We start from the raw sequence: 19,977 nt of genomic DNA on the forward strand, positions 1-19,977 counted from the left end.
AGCATGGATTCAATCATCTGTGTCTCTGATTTACGGACTTGCAGGGAGGTCTAGGTCTGGATTACAGGAGTTCGCAGAAGGTACAAATCTGTGTAGATCCACTGTCCAGTTCATTGCTTGCTGGAATGAGGGGAAGTGAAAATTATACACTCAGTATAATTCACATTCCTCCTTTCCCACCAGAACAGGGTCTCCCATTTTCCCCCTGCTCTGGGGGTTCTCTGTGTACCCCCTTCTCCCTCCCCCTCATATCCTTCCTTTCCCCACCATTAGCTTTAGAGTCAGAGTGGAGATTGGCTGTTACCTGTGGTATCACAATGGTCTAGGACTCTTGGTGTGGCATAGATACATCACTTCTTGTAGCTGAACACCAGCCGGGTGTAATTCATAACAGCAAAATTGCTGAGAACTTAAAAATTGGATGGTAACAGACAGGAAATCCCAGTGATGATGGAACCTGGTGATATTCTGAACAAAAAAAGCTCTCAGCCATGTCTGTAGCTGTTTCCATTGCTTCTCACTGACTCTACAGATGCAGTAGGCTTCAGAGTGACACACGGAGTGTGACAATCCCGGAATCTTACTATATAGAGAGGGAAGGACATGTAACAAGAGGAAGCATGGCCTTGTCATTAAGGGGCTGGATGAAGATCTGGGATCCATTCCTGGCTCTTCTACTGATTCTCTGTGTGAGCTTGTCTGAGTTACTTACTTTTTTGGTGGATCAGTTGCCATTTGTAAAATGGGGATAATAATGCGTCCTTCCTCCCACCCTCTTGTCTTGTCTGTTTAGAGTGTAAACTCTTCAGGGCCGGAACTATCTCTTACTATGTGTTTGTATAGTTCCATACATAGTGGGCTCCTAACTGAGATTGGGCACTACAATAAAACAAATAATTATAATAATTAATAAGAAATATAACCTAATACAACTGTTGGTTTTTAATTCATCAACCATCCACTTCTTCTTAGAAACAATTCCAGGTATCTCTTATATTCATTTCTACTTTTTCTCCCTTCAGTTACTTAATCAACTCATTCTTTTTAATTCTCACCATCTGTATTTTTGAAATCATTGATTTTTACTTACCCTGGTTGTGGTAGATTCTTGAAAGTCTTTAAATCAAGGCTTTCTAAAAGCTGTGGAAGCTGTGGCCTTGATGCTGAAATTACTGGGTGCGAGTTCTATGGACTGTATTAAGCAGGAGGTCAGACTAAATGCACAACTCTGCACATCTATGAATCTATGATTTTTTTCTCTTTTTCAGTGAGAACTAATTCAACTTCCTGAGCCTTCCTTTGTAACTTATTTGTTGAAATCTAATATCATTTTTGAGCTATTTCTCCAAGTCAAGAGTATTCTCCCTGTGGTACAGTGATCAGCACTATATACAGTATTTTGAGTTGCAGCGTTAGAAGGCTGAAGGTTCTCCTGAAATTGAACAGCAAAATGAGATACTATAGCCAAATCCATCAGATAACTGCAAAGGTATTTCTGCTGGAAACAAGGCATCAGTGAAGAGGAAGAATATGCAGCAACTGTGGTCTAGTCTTCTAGGTCTGCAAAAAGGAGGTTGGAAATCCTTGTAGAGTTTGGTTGGATTTTTCTGGAATACCGTGCGCAATTATGCTCTCCGATGTTTAAGAAAGATTAATTCAAATTGGAGCAGGTGCAGAGAAGGCTACTAGGATGATCAGAGGAATGGAATACCTACCTTACGAGAGGATACTCAAGGAGTTTGGCTTGTTTAGCCTAACCAAAAGAAGGCTGAGGGGAGATACGATCGCTTTCTGTAAATACATCAGAAGGATAAATATCAGGGAGGGAGAGGAGTTATTTAAGTTAAGTGCCAATGTTGACACAAGAACAAATGGATATAAACTGGTCATCAACAAGTTTAGGCTTAAAATTAGATGAAGATTTCTAATCATTGGAGTAGTGAAGTTCTGGAACAGCCTCCCAATGGGAGCAGTGGGGCAAAAAACCTAACTCGCTTCAAACCTGAGTTTTATAAGTTTATGAAGGGGATGGGATGATGAGCGATGAGGAGCGATGAGTTACTACAGAAAATTCTTTCCCAAGTGTCTGGCTGGTGGGATTTGCTGACATGCTCAGGGTTCAACTGGTTGCCGTAGTTGGGATCAGGAAGGAATTTTCCTCCAGGTCAGATTGGCAGAGACCTTAGGGGGTTTTCATCTTCCTTTGCAGCATGAGGCCTGGGTCACTTGCTGGCTTAAACTAGAGTAAATATTGGATTCCCTGTAACTTTTGAAGTCTTTAAATCATGATTTGAGGACTTCAGTAACTCAGCCAAAGGTTACAGTGCTACTAGAGGAGGGGGTGAATTAGGTTCTGTGGCCTACAATGTGCAAGAGGTCAGACTAGATAATCACAATGGTCCCTTCTGGCCTTAAAATCTATGAGTCTATGAGACTTCACATGATTGTAACGGTATAATGGACAGCAGAATGTACATTTGTATGTCTGTGCTTGAGATGTGTAAGTAGATACTGCTCCAGCTGCGGAAATGATGTGCTTTATAGCTTTCAGCCTCGTTTGCTATATGCATATGGGTAATTAATAGTAACAATCCCCTTCCAAATCACGATTTCCTCTGTCTGGCAGTTGCATGAACTTTCCTCTCCTTTCTTCCTTCCTTCCAACCAGCAGAGGTGTGTGTGTGTGTGTGTGTGTGTGTGTGTGTGTGTGTGTGTGTGTGTGTGTGTGTGTGNTGTGTGTGTGTGTGTGTGTGTGTGTGTGTGTGTGTGTGTGTGTGTGTAGAAATTTTTAAGATTCTATTGATCAAGTACTTAGTAACACTTTTCTTGTACATTTAAACATCATCATTAAATAAATATATTTTTAAAATAGGATAATAATAGATTAAATTGAATATTTCATCATAATTTATATCACTGATTTGGAAGAAGCAGCCCAATAACTTAGTTTTCTCTGTTGTCTCCCATAGGGTGCAGCTTTAATTCGAATGTTGGCTAATTTTATGGGTCACTCTGTATTTCAGATGGGCTTACAAGTAAGTAGAAAGCATTCTTTTTTATGTGTATCTGTAACCTTTGGCTATTTTTTGTTTGTTTTTAAGCAAGTATTTGTGCCAGTGTTTCTCTTTTTAAAGTTCTCAATGATTGTGGCATCATTATGTCCCTGAAACTAAATTTGATAGGAAGCATTAGTTTGTATAACATCAGAGCCATCACTCCAGCAAATGAAAGAATTCTCAGTGTGTCAAGTGCCACACAGTTTCACTTTCATTTGGTATACATCACCAAGTGGAAATCATTTTCAGATATGTAAGAACTTGATTATCCATCACTGAAAGAGCTTGCTGAGGCAAAAGCCACTTTGCTTCAATTACATTTACATTTTAATATAAAATAAAAATGAACTATGTCAATCTCACTAGAAAATATGTGGCTGCGAAGCTAATCATATTTTACAGATAAATACTTCCCCCTGCCCCATCAAAACCCTGGAGTTTTACTTTTACCTTTGATGAACATGGAGTGCTCTTTGCCTTAATTATATTTTGAAAACTCCCTCTGCCTTTTAAAAGAGGTTTAAAGAAATAACACTTCTGTTCAAAGAGAGAGAGAAATTCACTGTGCTGGTTACCAAGGATGAACTTTTTCAGGAGTAATTCAGAATCCCGTTATATTTCGTAAACCATTTTAAAACAAACCAAACATAAAAAAAATCAACTCCCTTTATTTCTGTTTAAGTAATAAGAAATCTGTTAAGAAATCTGTTTAAGTAAATCATGTTACAGGCAACTGTGATTGATGAATTATGTATGATGCAGTCTGCTACTTAGAAATGTCCTTTAAAGTAAATTGATGTTCACCTGAAATACAATTATGCTAAGATGGAAAGAGCAATCAATCTTATCTGTTCTTAGTAAGCTTTTCATTTTGAAATTTAAATAAACTACATATGGGATCAGGTCATATTTTAACACAGTAATTCTACCTCTAACCAAAATGGATTGAAAGATAAAATATAAAATAAAAGTTAAATAAATACACGGGTTATGTCATATAAATATGTATTTAATGTGATATACAATGAAAAGAATCCCATTGAGGAAATGTCGCTTTTCTAGAAAGTTTGCAGGACTTTGATCAATCAAGCTTTGGAAGATAACTGGGTCACGGGAGCCAGAAGGCTCTTTTCAGGTCACTGGCCTTATCTTCTACCCCAGACAATAGGCCTTCATCTGGAAGGGTTTCCAGGCACAAACTTGTGCACATAAAGGGCGAAATCCTCACCCTATTAAAGTCATTGGAACTTTTGCCATTGTCCCAAAGGAGCAAGGAATTCACCCAGAAATTTTTCCCTGTTAATATAGAAGTTTAAAGTGCTAGACTCTTGACACTTAAAATTTGTAATTGAAAATATTCCCCATCGAAGCCTGCCCATGCAGAAAGTTTTCTCCACTCAAACATCTCCAGAACTAAAGTTTTAAACTTTGGCGATGCATTGTCAAAAAATGTTACCTTGGCATCCATGATGGAGAATAATGTAGTAATGATGAAGAATGTAAAAAGCTTTAGTATCACAACAGTCCATGCAACATAAATCAAATTGATTAACCATTTACTGTGAATGTATTGCCATTGAAATCAAGGTATTACTCAGTGATGATGGTAACAAGCACTGGGGGGTACGGAGAGGGAAGGGCCAGGCTAGCTCCTTTATTTTCTCCTTATCCCTTTATTTTTTCTTATCATAATTGCATACCATCACCAGGTATGTGTTTTCTTTCTCATAATACCTCAACAAAAATCCTTTACTTATCAAAAAAGCAATTGATTTTGCTAAAATGAATTAGAAAAAAAGATGATAAAGACTAAAGAATGGGCTTTTTGTTAGATACATATGAACAATGAATGCACACTAAAGCAACTGCCATAGCATAGAGAGCTATATGACCCTGGTATCCAGCAAACTATTTGTGAGGGGATAGAGAGCAGGCGGAATTACAGTATGAAGTACTGATTTTCACAGCATACATTGGTTTGAACCTATCACGAGTAACTGGCCTGTTTCATCAGATATGCTTGTGAAAGGCCATTGAATTATAATGTTGGACCTCCATGATGAAATTTTAATCAGGAAACAATAGAATGAAAATATATTATTCTGTAAAGCTTCAAAAGATATGCACTGTTTTTAATTTTGTGAGATTTTCAAACACATTTTTATAATAGAGACTTAATTTTGTCAACTTCTCAATATTTTCATATTATAGCACCCCATATACAAAACCCCCACAAACATATTTATATCAGATGTGATGAATAACTGAGATTAAAAACTGTGAATGTGAACTTGGGGGTGCTAGAAAAACAAAGCTGTTATTTAAGTACCTAACATCATTTAATAAAACCACTTTCTTCCCTAGTGGAGTTCTCTGTCTCTTTGGAAGTCTTGAGAGTCCCGTTATTTTTTCCCACACTTCTTAAAGACCCCCACTTTTGAGCTTTCATCAGATAAGAATTATCCATAAAGCAATGCCACTCCTATATTACTCAGAGGGGTCACTTTTCAGTGAGATGAGGCATGTACTGGCTCCTTTCCCACAAATGACCTGATGTTGAATGTCCTTTCATGCCGGCAAGGTTGTTGTGCTCTAGCATCAATGTAAGTTGAGGCTATGCATGGGCACTGAATGGTAGCAACCCTCACTAATAAGTGGTGATACCTTTTCTCGGTCTTGAAAGGCTATTAGTTCGCCACTATGACTACCAGACAGTGGAGAGGCTTGGTCAGCATCACTCTCTCTGATAATGTTTCTGAACTGCATAAGCTTGTGGAGTTGGATTTGTTGAGTTAGTTTCAGCATTCAGTCACCACCGAGGACAGTAACTTGTAATATAAGTTTAGATTTTGGGTGGGATTTTATCTGTAAATGTTGTTTCGTATGCGAGTACTTGGAATAGATGTGTTGTTTATATGATTTTGTATTACTGAATTTCATTTATTGGAAAGGTTTATTGCTACAAGCCTAGAACACCTTTCTGTGTTATCAGTGACTTCTCATGTTAAATGTGGATAGTAAACACAGTAGTTCGGAGGTCTAGTGTTGTGTTCAAAGAGGCATCCACTGGCATCTCAAGCTCCCTTATGAGGCTCTTGTGTGCTAGTTCATTCATATTTATTTTATACTTGGTTTGATTATTTCAACATTACATTTCATTTGTCATCTGGCAGCTCATTGATCATACAAATCTGTATCCTTTTGAACTTCACTTGCTGCTGTGTTTGTGTTCATCACTCACTCTGATTGAGTGCATCATCAGCAGTTTGGATTAGTTTACTGTAGGAACCTCAGGCTCTATGATAAATTATCACCTTATGTACATTAAATTGTACACGGTATATCTGGGAGAAGACCTTTTGTACGGTCCTTTGGATAGGCATGTAATGACTTGGTGCTGAGTGGTCACTATATTGAAACTGATAGGCCAACCTTTTAGAAGAGCAGTCTAGGGAAATGTGGAATATAGGGTATTTTTCACTACCATAAAAGTTGCCATTTGGACCAAGCTCCTTTCATCTGCAGTACTTATTCACAGCTCTTTAAACAATTATGCATTCCTGTGTTCCATGCTGAATTATTGTGGCTCTTAAATTATGCAACAATCTGGCATGTGGAACTCTGTCAAAGTCTTCCTAAATTTCAAATAAATCATTATGCTGTACACTATTATCTGACTTGTTTATAACCTCCATTCAAGAGTCTAGAAGGAGTAGATTCACCTTTCCTTATCCATGTGTTCTACACTTTCATCTGTTAACGTTAAAAGCAAGACAAAAAAACATCTTCTGGAGCTGACCCACTGCCACTGCATGTCCGAGATCATGTGGGAACAATAATGTCAACAAGAGTGCCAGCACCTTCTGCCTTCTCTGACCTCTCTCCAATTCTAATATTCTCACTATCTGTCACTCTTGATGTTGAGATTATTCTAATTAAATGAATTCACCTCTAAAGTTTTTCTTTAAAGGGACTTGTATTTTTTTCTTAAGAGTTAAGTAAGTGAGCAAAAATACAGTCTTGAAAGACTTGTATAAAACACTATTGTTTTAATATTTTTTCCTATAAAATATAAAAATGTGTAGCATATTATTGGCCTATTCAGAGGCCATTGAAGTCAATGAGAGTCTTTCCATTGACTCCAGTGGGCTTTGGATCAGAATGTATCTACATATTACAAACACAAAATATTTGTTAAAGAACATTACTAAGGTTGCAAAGTCAAGCACTCAAAAGTTAGGAAATGCCAAAATTAAGATTTTCTATGCAATCGTAACTTGGTCCCCTTTTGCATATAATTAATGTTGCATAATACATGTGATCACTTACTTTTTTCTCCATAGGGCCCCTGTGTCATTCAGTTCACCCGTAATGAGCATTTATTCAATATTTTGTTTTATCCTCATTGTTCAATGTGTGGTCCCAGGAGAGCATGCTCTAGTGAGCACAGACTCTTCTTGCCAGTGCCAGTCCCTCAAAGCTTGACCCCTTCTCGCCTGTCCTCTCCAAGCTGTCCCTGTCCCAGTTCTGTTTTTTCCCATCCCAGTCTTCGTTCCAGTCCCAGTCTCAGCTTTTCACCCAAGTTGCAGTCTCCTTGCCCAGCCAATCCCAGTTCCCTCCACCCCCAGCTCCTTTTCTGATCTCGCTCTTCCTTCCCCATTACAGGTTCCTGGGCCCTGTCTGCCTCCCTTCCTTGGCCTCCAATCTCAATCTCCCACTACTCCCTCCCTGGCTCCTTGCCTCAGTCTCATCGCTTCCAATCTCCTTGCCCAACCAGTCCCAGTCTTCCCTTTTCAATGATGTTAGCTTCAGTGATATGGCATGTAGTACATATGTATCCTTTTGATGTGCATTCAGTGACTTTCATTCTCATATTTTGTTGCATGTGAAGCCCATTTATTATGATTTTCTCCTACAATTTTATTATGGGAATTATTAAGAGAAAGATCTATAGATATGAATCCTCAGCTAACATCAGCTGGGTCATTAGCTATTTTAAGATACAGTAAAGTTATATTTGTTTTCTTTCCAAATAAAATTATATTTTTTCCTTATGTGGGCTCAGTAGCAATCTCATCCCTGTTCCTATGAACCAGCACAATGAAATCTACACAGTATAGAAAAGTACACATTTTATGCCTGATCCTACAATCATTGTACAATCAGAATGTCCACTGGCTTCTAAGAAATTAATGGGGATTTTACAAGCACAAAGATTTCAGAATTGGGCTACTTGTAAGTCCTTGTTAGATAGTACACGCTTAAAACCAGAACAAGCAATTTCATTTCCATGCAGACCAATGAGGAAAATTCAAAAAGAAGCTGGATCCATACCGAACAAAACAAGACTTCACTTGAGCTCTTGTTAAATACCATTTTCCTGAAGATTCAGTTGTTTATCTTAAATAGTCAAAGTTCACCAACTATTACCACACATTAGAATCTGATATACCACCATTTTCCTCATAGCAATAATAAGATATAAATTGTAACTCTATTGTATCTTTTGACAATCTTTTTAATGGCAGCCACTGTAATTCCACAACTAAATGTGTTTTCAAAAAATTACTATGAGCGAATTTGTTGATGTAAATCAAAGCAATGAGTCTATTGGCATAAAGCCTGAGAAAGGAAATATATCAATATTGTTTTTTTTTTTTTTTTGCTGTAGAATCCTGTTTTCTATGATAGTGGTGGAAAGAATGGTTTAGTGCAAACAGACAAACAAAATTAGTTGTGCACAAATAGAAATATCCAGTGTAAAGAAAAGATATTATTCTGAGTCTTTGGCCAAATTTTGCAACAGTATTTGAAGTTTTAGTGTATGACAGTCTTCAGCGCTGAGAAGAAATGTTAGGTAGATTGACAGGAAATCACAAACAGCTGATAAACATGGTTGAAGCTTCACAGTTGATGATCTTCTCATCTATTCATTCTTATTTTAAAGATCTGCCAGGATGTTATTTTCTAGATACAGTAGTGACACAGAAATTATGTTCTTGGTGAATTATCTCAGGTGATTTCTGCTGAGATTGTTATACTGAACAGTATTGTTACATTGTTTCTTTCCTGGGGTTTCTGTAGAAAGAATGTTATAGAAAAGGAACAGCGGAGCAATTGTCTGCGTTAGTAGTTATCCTTGACACTGATTAATGAAGAGTTGTGATCAGCTGAGACTGTCTCAATTAACAAGGGCCATTCAAATACCTCAGGAAGACATTCCCTTTTTTTGTGTGGATTTTAAAAATACTTACTGAACAATATTTTTGTTCCTTTTAGAATGTATTAAAACAAAAAAGCTAAAATTAATGTACAAATTCAGTAAAATATTACACTTCAATTTCGAACAATACTTTATTTCTGTGGGGCTTGTCCTTAGTTCAGTTGTTTAGCATCACTACCGAATAATACATCAAATACGTTTTTTCCTTAAAGCAAAGCTTAATGTGCTAGCAGGTGTCTTACTGCATAACAGCCACCATCAGACTGTTTATAAGCAATAACTCTGCCATCCTTCTAATAGTTCCCTGTTGATTTCTTATGCAGATTGTTTTGCCCCCACACTGCAATTGCCTTTGTCATGTTCCAGAATAGGTCCTCCTTTACATATTATTAGCTAGTAGGGGAGGTTAGACTTTTGTAAGAGATAGAACCCTCTGCGTATAGCCATTCTGGTCTTTTTAACCAGAATCACCTGTCAGGCAGGACACGTGTAAAAGTATTATGACACTGGGCACCTGCTTGGGAACAAGGTTTGAATCTGTCCAGTTTAAATATGCCTGTTTACATGAGATTTAATTTATCACAATTCCAGGGCTTCACAAATTATATATCCTGTATGATGCAAAGTTTAGGAGCCTGATTCTTCTCTCATTTTGGAGTCACAATGGTTTAACTATATTGGCTTGAATGGAATTACTCCTGATATACACCAGTCATTGGTTGAAGTCCAGTCCCTTTTCTTTGCTAACAAGATGCATATATAGAAAAACAGAGAATCCCATAGTATTAATTATAACACTTTTTCTCCCTTTCCTACCCTTTTCTGTTACCATCTCTTATTACGCCTAAACTTAGATGGTAAGGTGTGTAGGGCTCCTGTCTTTTTATGTTCCATCAAGTGCCTATTGTACTTGAGACACTGGGGCGGCAGGGAGGGAAATCTTTCAGAAACACTCACCATTTGCTTAATTCTATTCCCATTTAAATCAATAGTAAAACTCCCATTGATTCACATAGCTCCAGAAATGTTAGCATCGCAGATCTGAGTTTTTCCATAATATATGGAAGTATTTGTGGATAACTCAGAAAAGGGGCAAAGTAAAAATACTATAATTATGCTGGTTTATACAGTAGTGTTAGCTCAAGCGAGAATTAAGATTTATTTCCATGTAATGTTCCAGTATCACTCTTTATGATTAGTAGTTATAGCTTGTTGTTTCAATATAATGATTTAATTGCAGATATGACATGATGACAGTGGATGTTTTCTGATTGCTGATAATTACAAGCATTATATCACTGTAATATAGGAAACAAATATAAATATTTCCTTTAAAAATAAAGGGATGGATCCCCAGCTGGTGTAGATTGGTTTAGCTCCATTGGCTTCATCGACTGAATATCACTATTACACCTACGAGGAACTGGCCTGAAGAGAAGGCAGGACAGCAGTTGACATGAACACTTGTGTGATGCAGCTGAGATATGATCATGCCTTTCAAACCTTGTTTAAATTCTGTTCGACACTTGTGTTTTCTTCTTTGATTCTGAAAGTAAACTAAAGAAGTTACTGATTGATGGGCACTTTAAATCAATTAATAAATTAATTACATAATTAAATAAATAAAACTGACAGGTTAAAGCCCAATCTTGTGGTAACCTCCGTACAGCTAGTGGAAAATTGAACTTGTTTGGGTATTATTGAAAATGTTCTGCCACTGTTGGAAGAGGTAGAAACCTGGTTTAAAGAGATGATATCCTAATAGAGGAGGTACAGTATTTTGTAGAACATTTAAAATTATACTTGAAAATATTAGTTATTAAAAAAATTAGGGCCAAGATTTTTAAAAATTACTAGTGGTTTTGGGTGTCTGGTCTGAGAAACTTTCTGTTTTTCAGAAAGTGCTGAGTCAATCAGAATGACTAATCATTTTTAAAAACGTTGGCCAAAGAAACTGTTATTTGGCACTGATTGAGCAGATGACTTCACTTATATCTGTACAATTATGAGAGGCATAGAGAGAAGATATAATAGTCCTTAGCACTTCTATATGATTTGCGTGTTCAAAGTGATATATAAGCATTAGTTAATTAATATTAATTAAGCAAGGCTTAGAGTATGTGTCAAATGAAAGAATAGAAGTGCACAAGCTTAATCCAAGGAAGTATCAGGCCCTAACAGGATTTTCTTAAGGAAAACTACATTAAAAAGCATAAAAATTATACATTAACCATCTCAATCCCAGTCAAAATTGTGATATTAACCCTCCTGTACAACTGGTTTATACATTAAATTATTAGGACAAATGTTCTTGTCATTGGGTATTACGATTTTAGGGTCATATTCTGATAATTGCACCAATATAAACCTGGAGCAACACTGTTAATGAAAATTTAAATTGTGAAAAACTGCTCTTTCTGGTTTTCACCATGGCCAGCATTAGAAATAAAGCAATATCCTGAAAGAAATTATTCTCGTGGTATTTCTCATCTTGTTGAAACTAAGTAATCTTGCAAATGAGACTGATCTGTTGAGATATCCAAACTAAAAAGGTTTGGATATGTTTCAGATAATCAACCTGTTGGGTGCTTATCCTAGCTTCTGTACTTTGAGGTTCACCTGTCAATTACAACTCTTTTACGCAAAAGTCTGATACATTGGTAACACATTTATCTGCCGCTCAGCACTAGCATCATGGTGCTTTTGTCACCGTTTTGACACCATCACCAACTCACCTCTCCTAGCTTTTTCTGCTCAGAGAGGGATGGATCACCATGATCACTGGTTGCCCCCACCCCCCCAAAGGGTTACCATGCAGGGTCAGAAAAGATTGACAAGGTAGAAGAGCAGGCAACCATTGCTATGAAAAGGTGGAGATTTCAGCACCTTTTTCAGTGAATTTTAGAAACATACTTGGAAAGAAATGAAAAACTCTAAAATGAGCTTTTCCTCCCGAAGTGTGACTCACTGCTCTTCTTTCTTTTAGCAGGTGCTATTGCATTAAGTCATCACTGTAATGCTATTCTTAATCATGTCTCTTCTACAGTGCTAACAGAGGGTCAGGATCCCACAGAAGAATTTGCCTATACAAAGAATTCACCTGTGATAGTATCAATAATACAGTAGAACTTCAGAGTTACGAACAGCTCGGGAATGGAGGCTGTTCATAACTTTGAAATGTCTGTAACTCTGAACAAAACATTATGGTTGTTTTTTCAAAAGTTTACAACTGAACATTGACTTAATACAGCTTTAAAACTTTACTATGCAGAAAAAAATGCTGCTTTCCCTTTATTTTTTTTAGTAGTTTACGTTTAACAGAGTACTGTACTGTATTCGCTTTTTTTTTTTTTATGTCTCTGCTGCTGACTGATTGTGTGTACTTCCGGTTCCAAATAAGGTGTGTGGTTGACTGGTCAGTTCATAACTCTGATGTTCATAACTCTGAGGTTCTACTATAGCTTGTATCCCAGGGGCGTGCTAGCACTAAGTTTTAAGGACATTTTTGTGGGATGATATTTCATGGGTTGTTTATTGGATAATTATTTTTGCCTTAGTGACAGGCCAGTAACTAAATACTGAATGCATTTTAATGTAGCAGCAAATTACAGTGTGTCAAGGATAACACCATTTTTGTTCCTTCTGGTAACATTTGTTCATGAATATTAACGTGTAATCTATGGATTTGATATTGCTCAGGCTGGTATTTTCCAACAAGACTCACTGGAAACAATATTCAGGTAGCCCCAAATAAAACCGATACTAAAAGTGAAGTGGCTGATCCGTTTAGATGATCTGAATGCTATTTTCCAACTTTCTTTGAGCTGGTTCTGCAGTGCTGTCTTTCTCTTTGCTAACTGGTCTGACCATGGTTTTCTCTCACTGTTGGGGTAGCTCTGCAGTTTGACTGACCCCGGTACTAATGCTAACAGTTCTCTCCTCTCTGCAGGTTTATTCATCATCCTCCAGGGTTTATTTTTTTTGTACAATCTCTCACATATAAAAATATCTCAGACCCACTTGTATACTCTAGTTTCTGCACTCACTGATCTTGACCTCCTCTCTTTTAAAAAATCTTAAGCTTTTGTGTAGTACCATTGTCAATGCTCCATCACTGATTCTCAGTCACTTTCAACTGTCACACTCAGTCAAAGCCATGTACAGAGCCTGACCCCTTGTCCAGACCTTTTACTTTGAGTGTCAGGTGGTGTCAAGATAACCTGAGGTAACAACTTTAATGCTAGTAGTCTCAAGGAGGCAAAAATAAGAAGGTGGTGTGCCACCAGAGTCAGCATTCCATTAGAATGTGTTGGATGGCCAGATGTGAAGTTTACTAATCATTCCTGGACTCCCTGCAGAATGGTACTTATTAATCTTGAGAGCTAGAGTTCTAGAGACTTTTTCTACTTAAAGTCAGAGATTAAGCAGGTGTGACAATTGCATAATCAGTCTACAGGTAGTTGTGCAACAGGAGCAAATCCAAGGCTCAGGGTGGGGATGGGGCAGGAGTATGACTCAAAGACATGGACAGAGGTGGGGGAGTGAGCATGAATCCAGGACTATGGTGGCGAATAAATGGACTGCTTTCAGATTAATGTTACTGTACTGAAATCTGATTCTGAAATCATTTTATGACCATCTTGAATGTATGTTATTCTCCTTTCTAACTCCTCTTGTATTGTAGATTTCCAGCTGTTCTTAGGAAACCAAGTGGAAAAAGTGGAGTTACTCAGCTTGTAGACAGTATATCAGATTGCAATCTCAGTTACATCTGTGTAAATCTGGAGTAACTTCATTTATGTCAATCAACTTGACAAATAAAACTAAGAGCAGAATTTAACTTGTATCTCTGTTTCAGTTCCCAACTGTAGATCCGACCTCTCTTTTGAGAGAAAGATACACATGATCTTTTCCCCCTTTTATATTATTTCCACCTCCAGGTATCTATCAGTCACCATCTTTTATTAGTTATAAGTGTTATCATTCCTGAATGATAGAACTAGTTCAATTTTTCCTAACTGAAAGGGCTCAATGCCTTAGCAATACTGAGAAAGCTAGGATTGCGATGGGATAAAGCCCTTATAAAATCATAGAATATTAGGGTTGGAAGAGACCTCAGGAGGTCCAGTCCAGTCCCCTTCTCAAAGCAGGGCCAATGCCAACTAAATCATCCCAGACAGAGTTTTGTCAATCCGGGCCTTAAAAACCTCTAAGGATGGAAATTCCACCACCTCTCTACGTAACCCATTCAAGTGCTTCACCACCCTCCTACTGAAATAGTGTGTCCTAATATCCAACCTAGACCACCCCCACTGCAAGTTGAGACCATTTCTTCTTGTTCTGTCATCTGCCACCACTGAGAACAGCCTAGCTCCATCCTCTTTGGAATCCCCCTTCAGGTAGTTGAAGACTGCTATCAAATTCCCCCTCACTCTTCTCTTCTGCAGACTAAATAACCCCAGTTCCCTCAGCCTCTCCTCGTAAGTAATGTGCCCCAGCCCCCTAATAATTTTTGTTGCCCTCTGCTGGACTCTCTCCAATTTGTCCACATCCCTTCTGTAGTGGAGGGACCAAAACTGGACACAATACTCCAGGTGTGGCCTCACCAGTGCCAAATAGAGGGGAATAATCACTTCCCTCGATCTGCCAGCAATGCTCCTACTAATACAGCCCAATATGCCATTGTCCTTCTTGGCAACAAGGCACATTGCTAACTCATATCCAGCTTCTTGTCCACTGTAATCCCCAAGTCCCTTTCTGCAGAACTGCCACTTAGCCAGTCGGTCCTCAGTCTGTAGCAGTGCATGGGATTCTTCTGTCCTAAGTGCAGGACTCTGCACTTGTCCTTGTTGAACCTCATCAGATTTCTTTTGGCCCAATCCTCCAATTTTTCTGGGTCACTCTGGACCCTATCCCTACCCTCCGGCATATCTACCTCTCCCCACAGCTTAGTGTCATCTGCGAACTTGCTGAAAATGCAATTAATCCATCATCCAGATCATTAATAAAGATGTTGAACAAAACTGGCCTGAGGACTGACCCCTGTGGCACTCTGCTTGATACCGGCTGCCAACTAGACATCGAGCCATTGATCAGTATCCGTTGAGCCCAACAATAGCCAGTTTCTATCCACCTTATAGTCCAGTCATCCAATCCATACTTTTTTAACTTGCTGGAAAGAATACTGTGGGAGACCATATCAAAAGCTTTGCTAAAGTCAAGATATATCACATCCACTGCTTTCCCTATATCCCTTCTTTAATACTAGTAACCTGCTTTTTTAAAAACTAACACAATAAATGGCCTGTAAATTTAATCAATAATGCTGTTACTACAAATATCTGTCAAAATCTTTTAGCACTTTTTACTGTGCTTTCTTCATCTTCTAATATTCAAGCCACTTGCTTCAATATTAAGGTGATAACATAGTTTCCAAACCATTTAAGCCTTACAATTTTCTTTAGAGACTGAGTCTATTATTTGACAAAACATTAGAATTACTGTTTACTTCTTGTTTTGCAAGATTTTACCTGCTTGTGTGGTAATTGTTTCAGCTTGTTCCTTTAATATGATTAATCTTTGGTTTCTTTTGGATATTTGAATGATTACAATAATATTCTTTTTCCAAACAGACCCAGCTGAAACAAAAACTTACATACTACAAGCAATGATCGATTATGTTTAGTTTTTAGTAACACAGATATATTATATTTCATTATTATAATCCTTCAGTCCTGCAAGGAGTAGCTGCATATTAAAAAGTTATAATGGGACGATGTTGAGGACAGACTAATTTCAGAAGAGAGTTAGAGGTAAAGCTCTGCAAAAAAAAAAAAAAAAAAATCAATGTCAGTTTTTTGCTTTTGTTTGGTATTTCATTGTATGGCATGTTGGGCAAGGTCTTTGGCCATCTCGAGTCTTCTTTGCACAGCTCCCATGGTGAAAATCAGGATTAAAACCATCTAAACTGACTAGGAGTGGATTTCCACTGTGTAGAGGAAACCTCATGGGTATAAGGCTGGCCCAAAGGCTTCTGTGTAACTCTCTCCTACCACCTGGCACTGGGGGTGTGTCTGAGAGTTGTGGGCATGGTTAAGGTATCCCTATACCCCCAACAATCTCAAGGTGTTGGGACATGTTTTTTAGGTGATAGACTATTCAACTTTGTGTCAGGGACCAGCCTGGTGGCAGCAGGATAGTCACAGGAATGTGTCTGTGAGAGAAAGTAGCTTATCGCCTCTTTAGCACCTCCCCTTCTGAACTGTGCTGAGTGCAGCTTAGATCTGGGCTGCCATATTTTGGCTGTCATCTGTCCCTTGTTTTCTGTGATTTGCTTCTCTTTTTCTATTACTTGTTTCTCTTTGCTTTCTGATTTGGATCTTTTTCTTACAGTATAAGGACCAGATTGTGGCTTATATACCCACACCAGAGAACAATGAATACCTTATACCCCCTCATGAGCGACCAAGACCTTGGGTGTGGGTATGCAGGAGTAAGCAGATACTGGGTGCCTGTTTGATCTCTCCACAGAGCAGGTGGGTGGGGGAGAGGACAGAGCCTTGGCCTATATCTCGCTACTCCTTAGCCAGTGCAGTTTAGCTGGAAGGTAGGGGTTGTAATTACTGTTGGTATAAGCCAGCATTCTTCCTCTCTCCCCTCACCAGAGTCAGGGGCAAGCAGGAACGAAATGATCACTCAAAGGTATATCTCTGAGGTGCAGGGCCTCTCACGGCTGCTTCTGGAGTCATACTGCTTATATACCAATCCTTGCTCAGAGCTGTAATCAAAGCCTCAATTTAGCTCTAAAGCAATGAAAAAAAAATGTAAAATAGTATTGTATCAGGTGATTAATATAGTTTTATACTGTACTTACCTTTGTAGTCTCTTTCCTTTTCCTTTTTGCTTTTCTTCACCCAATAAAATGTTTAATCAAAATAATAAATATTGAACTGGAAATGGAGAGGTCTGTCCAAACCAATCAACCTGCATATTGTGAGGCAAAAGCCAGAGGAAGAGGATAAAAGCACTTGCCTCTCTTTCCACTCTTTCTAAATATAAAATTCAAGCCAAATGTGATGTCTGGTCATAGACTGTTAAACAAAATTATTTGGCTCTGTTGAGTAAATTCTCAAACTGTTTCACTGCCTTATTGTATTACATACAAACCCTGTAAACAAATAACAGAAGAATTCATGGATACTGTATTGTCTAGCACCACTTAAAATGTGCATGTATATTCAGGGCCGGCGCTTCCACTAGGCAACCCTAGGCGGTCGTCTAGGGTGGCAGGATTTGAGAGGCGGCATTTTGCCGTCCTCGGGGGAAATTCGGCCGGGGGGGGTCCTTCCGCTCCGGGTCTTCGGCGGAATTTCGGCAGCAGGTCCTTCACTTGCTCCGGGACCCGCCGCCGAAGTGCCCCGAAGACGTGGAGCGGAAGGACCCCTGCCACCGAATGCTCAGAGGAGGAGCGCTGCCGCCTAGGGCGGCAAAAACCCTGGCACCACTCTAGTGTATATTTGTTGTTTATTTATCTACTCTGACTTTTTTGTATACCTGTTTTAGTTTTTTAATTTACAATGCAACCTGATTAGCTTTGGATGCTGTTGGATATTTAACTGTCTTAGAAGACTATATTTTTAGACAAAATAGAAGCACAATATATTGGTGAAGCCTCTATAATGTTGTCTTTTTCCAATCGTTATTTTCATGACATTGTTAAGACTATGCACTGCAGTTAACTGAGTCAGTGTTCTCATTTAGCTTTTTTAGCCTGTGATTAAATGGGAGTTGCTGCTTGTTGTAATATGAGTTGGCTGACAAAAGCTAAATCTGTCACAGGTGCTACAATTTGTACATCAGGAAATTTGCTTTCCAAACACTAATTATTCCCATAGTATCGTACTTCACACAAAGCACAGATAACACAGTCAGCAAAATTTCCTCAGTTTTATCATTGTGCTGTAAATTAGGGTTTGTCTCCTACCATTGTATAAAGTGTAGATGATGGAAATTCTAATGCAGGGAACCCTTTGATTTTATAAGGTTTTTCTTGCTTTATTCTCCCAATCCAAGTGCAAAAGACTTAGATTGTTCCAATAATAATTTCTGAATTTCAAATCTGTGATTGTCTATGTATTCTGTAGGCAGATAGTAAGGCATGAATCTGATAGGGTAGCCTAGAGCTTAGCAGATACAAATGAAAACATTTTGTACCAGGAAGGTCCAGGCCTAACCCAGAAATATATTTTAAAATTAATATGGGAAATTACCTTTATTTGGTAAGAGCCTGTAGGGTATACCTCTGACTCAAGCACACATCATTTTTATATTTGGCAGCCTCTCCTATGCAGAGGCTTGGGACTGAAGAGCTGTTATGGGCTAGTCCTCATTCCTTTGGGAGGATGGTTCTTCCTACTTTTTGGCCTTTTTGTTACTGAAGGGGAAACATGGATAATGAGTCACTGCAACTGTGGCTGAAAAAAACAGAAAACTTCAGTTTACTGCCCTATCAGGTATTCTCAGATCACGTGCTCACAAACACATATTCTTCCACTATAAGCACCCCTTTTATGTAATGTGCACATTTTCTGTTGCTTCCCATGGTGTCAAGGCTTTTTAGGATAGCATGCTAGAGCCTGCGTTGACAATATTATCTATTTCTGCATTTAATCGTAAGGAAAAACACCTGTCCACGAGACCCCACTAGATATGAGGAAATGGCTCCGATGGGCTATTTCTTGGTTAAATATTTTATAACAGATCTAGCTGTCATCAGAGTGTGTGGGTCCTTGACATTAGCCACAGAATGACCTGCTAAAATAAACAGTAGAGCTTTATTTTAGAAATTTGCCTCTTTCATTGCCATGAATTGCCTGGAAACAGATGCTGAGACTATACAAATGTTTAAAAAGTAAATAGGAAATACTAATCTTGATGAATTACTTAGAAAAGGTAAAACTCTGAATGCTGTATGGGAACTTACTAGGAAATTTGTTTGTTGGTTTGTTTTTCCGTTGGAATTTATTTAATCTTCTATTTTTAATATATTGTAAGCTGTCTCAAGAAAATGTTTATTGACTCCCTGAGGATGAGCATATTGTATATTGCTAGATTTCCAGCAAACGAAAACATTTATGTAATTTAACTTATACTAGCAGTGATTCACAGCTGTAATTATTTGGCCTGTATACAGTAACTTCTGATTTGTATTTTTGTTTTATTTTTTGTAGGACTATTTGACAATTCACAAGTATGGCAATGCAGCCAGAAATGATCTCTGGAATACCCTGTCAGAGGTAAAGTGCAATATAGCCTAATACACTGAGAGAAAAGCAGGAAGCCATAGTGGTGTTTTTAGGCCGAGGTTGGAAGAGAATAGTGTATACTAAAATACCTAAGCCCAAGAGCACGTTTAAAAACTAATGCTAAGACGTACCGTTTGGGTTCACAGAAAGCGACAACCTAAAAAAACATGTTTTCAGTTGTTTGTGTTATATCACTGACACCAAATAAAGGGAAGGCCTGCTCTCATTAACTTCAGTGGGAGCAGGATAAGGTCTGTAAGTAGGAAAGAGCAGGAAAATGCTGTGCTTTGGCATTTATATTGAATAGGCTTTTGATATGTAAATATTCATGATTTGTCTGAAGGACAGACCTTGTAAAGGCTTAAAGCTGGGCATTGTATTTTCTGGTGTCATC

The 19,977-nt window shown here is 38.2% G+C and overlaps 1 protein-coding gene across 2 annotated transcripts in view; it reads left to right on the plus strand.

The window, feature by feature from the left end:
• The window catches only part of TRHDE (thyrotropin releasing hormone degrading enzyme), a 302,627-nt gene that overhangs the window by 189,396 nt on the left and 93,254 nt on the right, over positions 1-19,977 (plus strand). For both annotated transcript variants that reach the window (XR_004645855.1, XM_034771582.1), the window contains exons 7-8: positions 2,970-3,035; positions 19,509-19,574. Coding sequence is in view for 1 of the 2 variants with exons in the window: in XM_034771582.1 (XP_034627473.1) it covers positions 2,970-3,035; positions 19,509-19,574 (132 nt within the window). In the remaining variant the exon portion in view is untranslated. The remainder of the gene's footprint in view (positions 1-2,969; positions 3,036-19,508; positions 19,575-19,977) is intronic.

Source organism: Trachemys scripta, chromosome 1 (genome assembly GCF_013100865.1).
Source record: "Trachemys scripta elegans isolate TJP31775 chromosome 1, CAS_Tse_1.0, whole genome shotgun sequence".
NCBI lineage: Eukaryota > Metazoa > Chordata > Testudines > Emydidae > Trachemys > Trachemys scripta.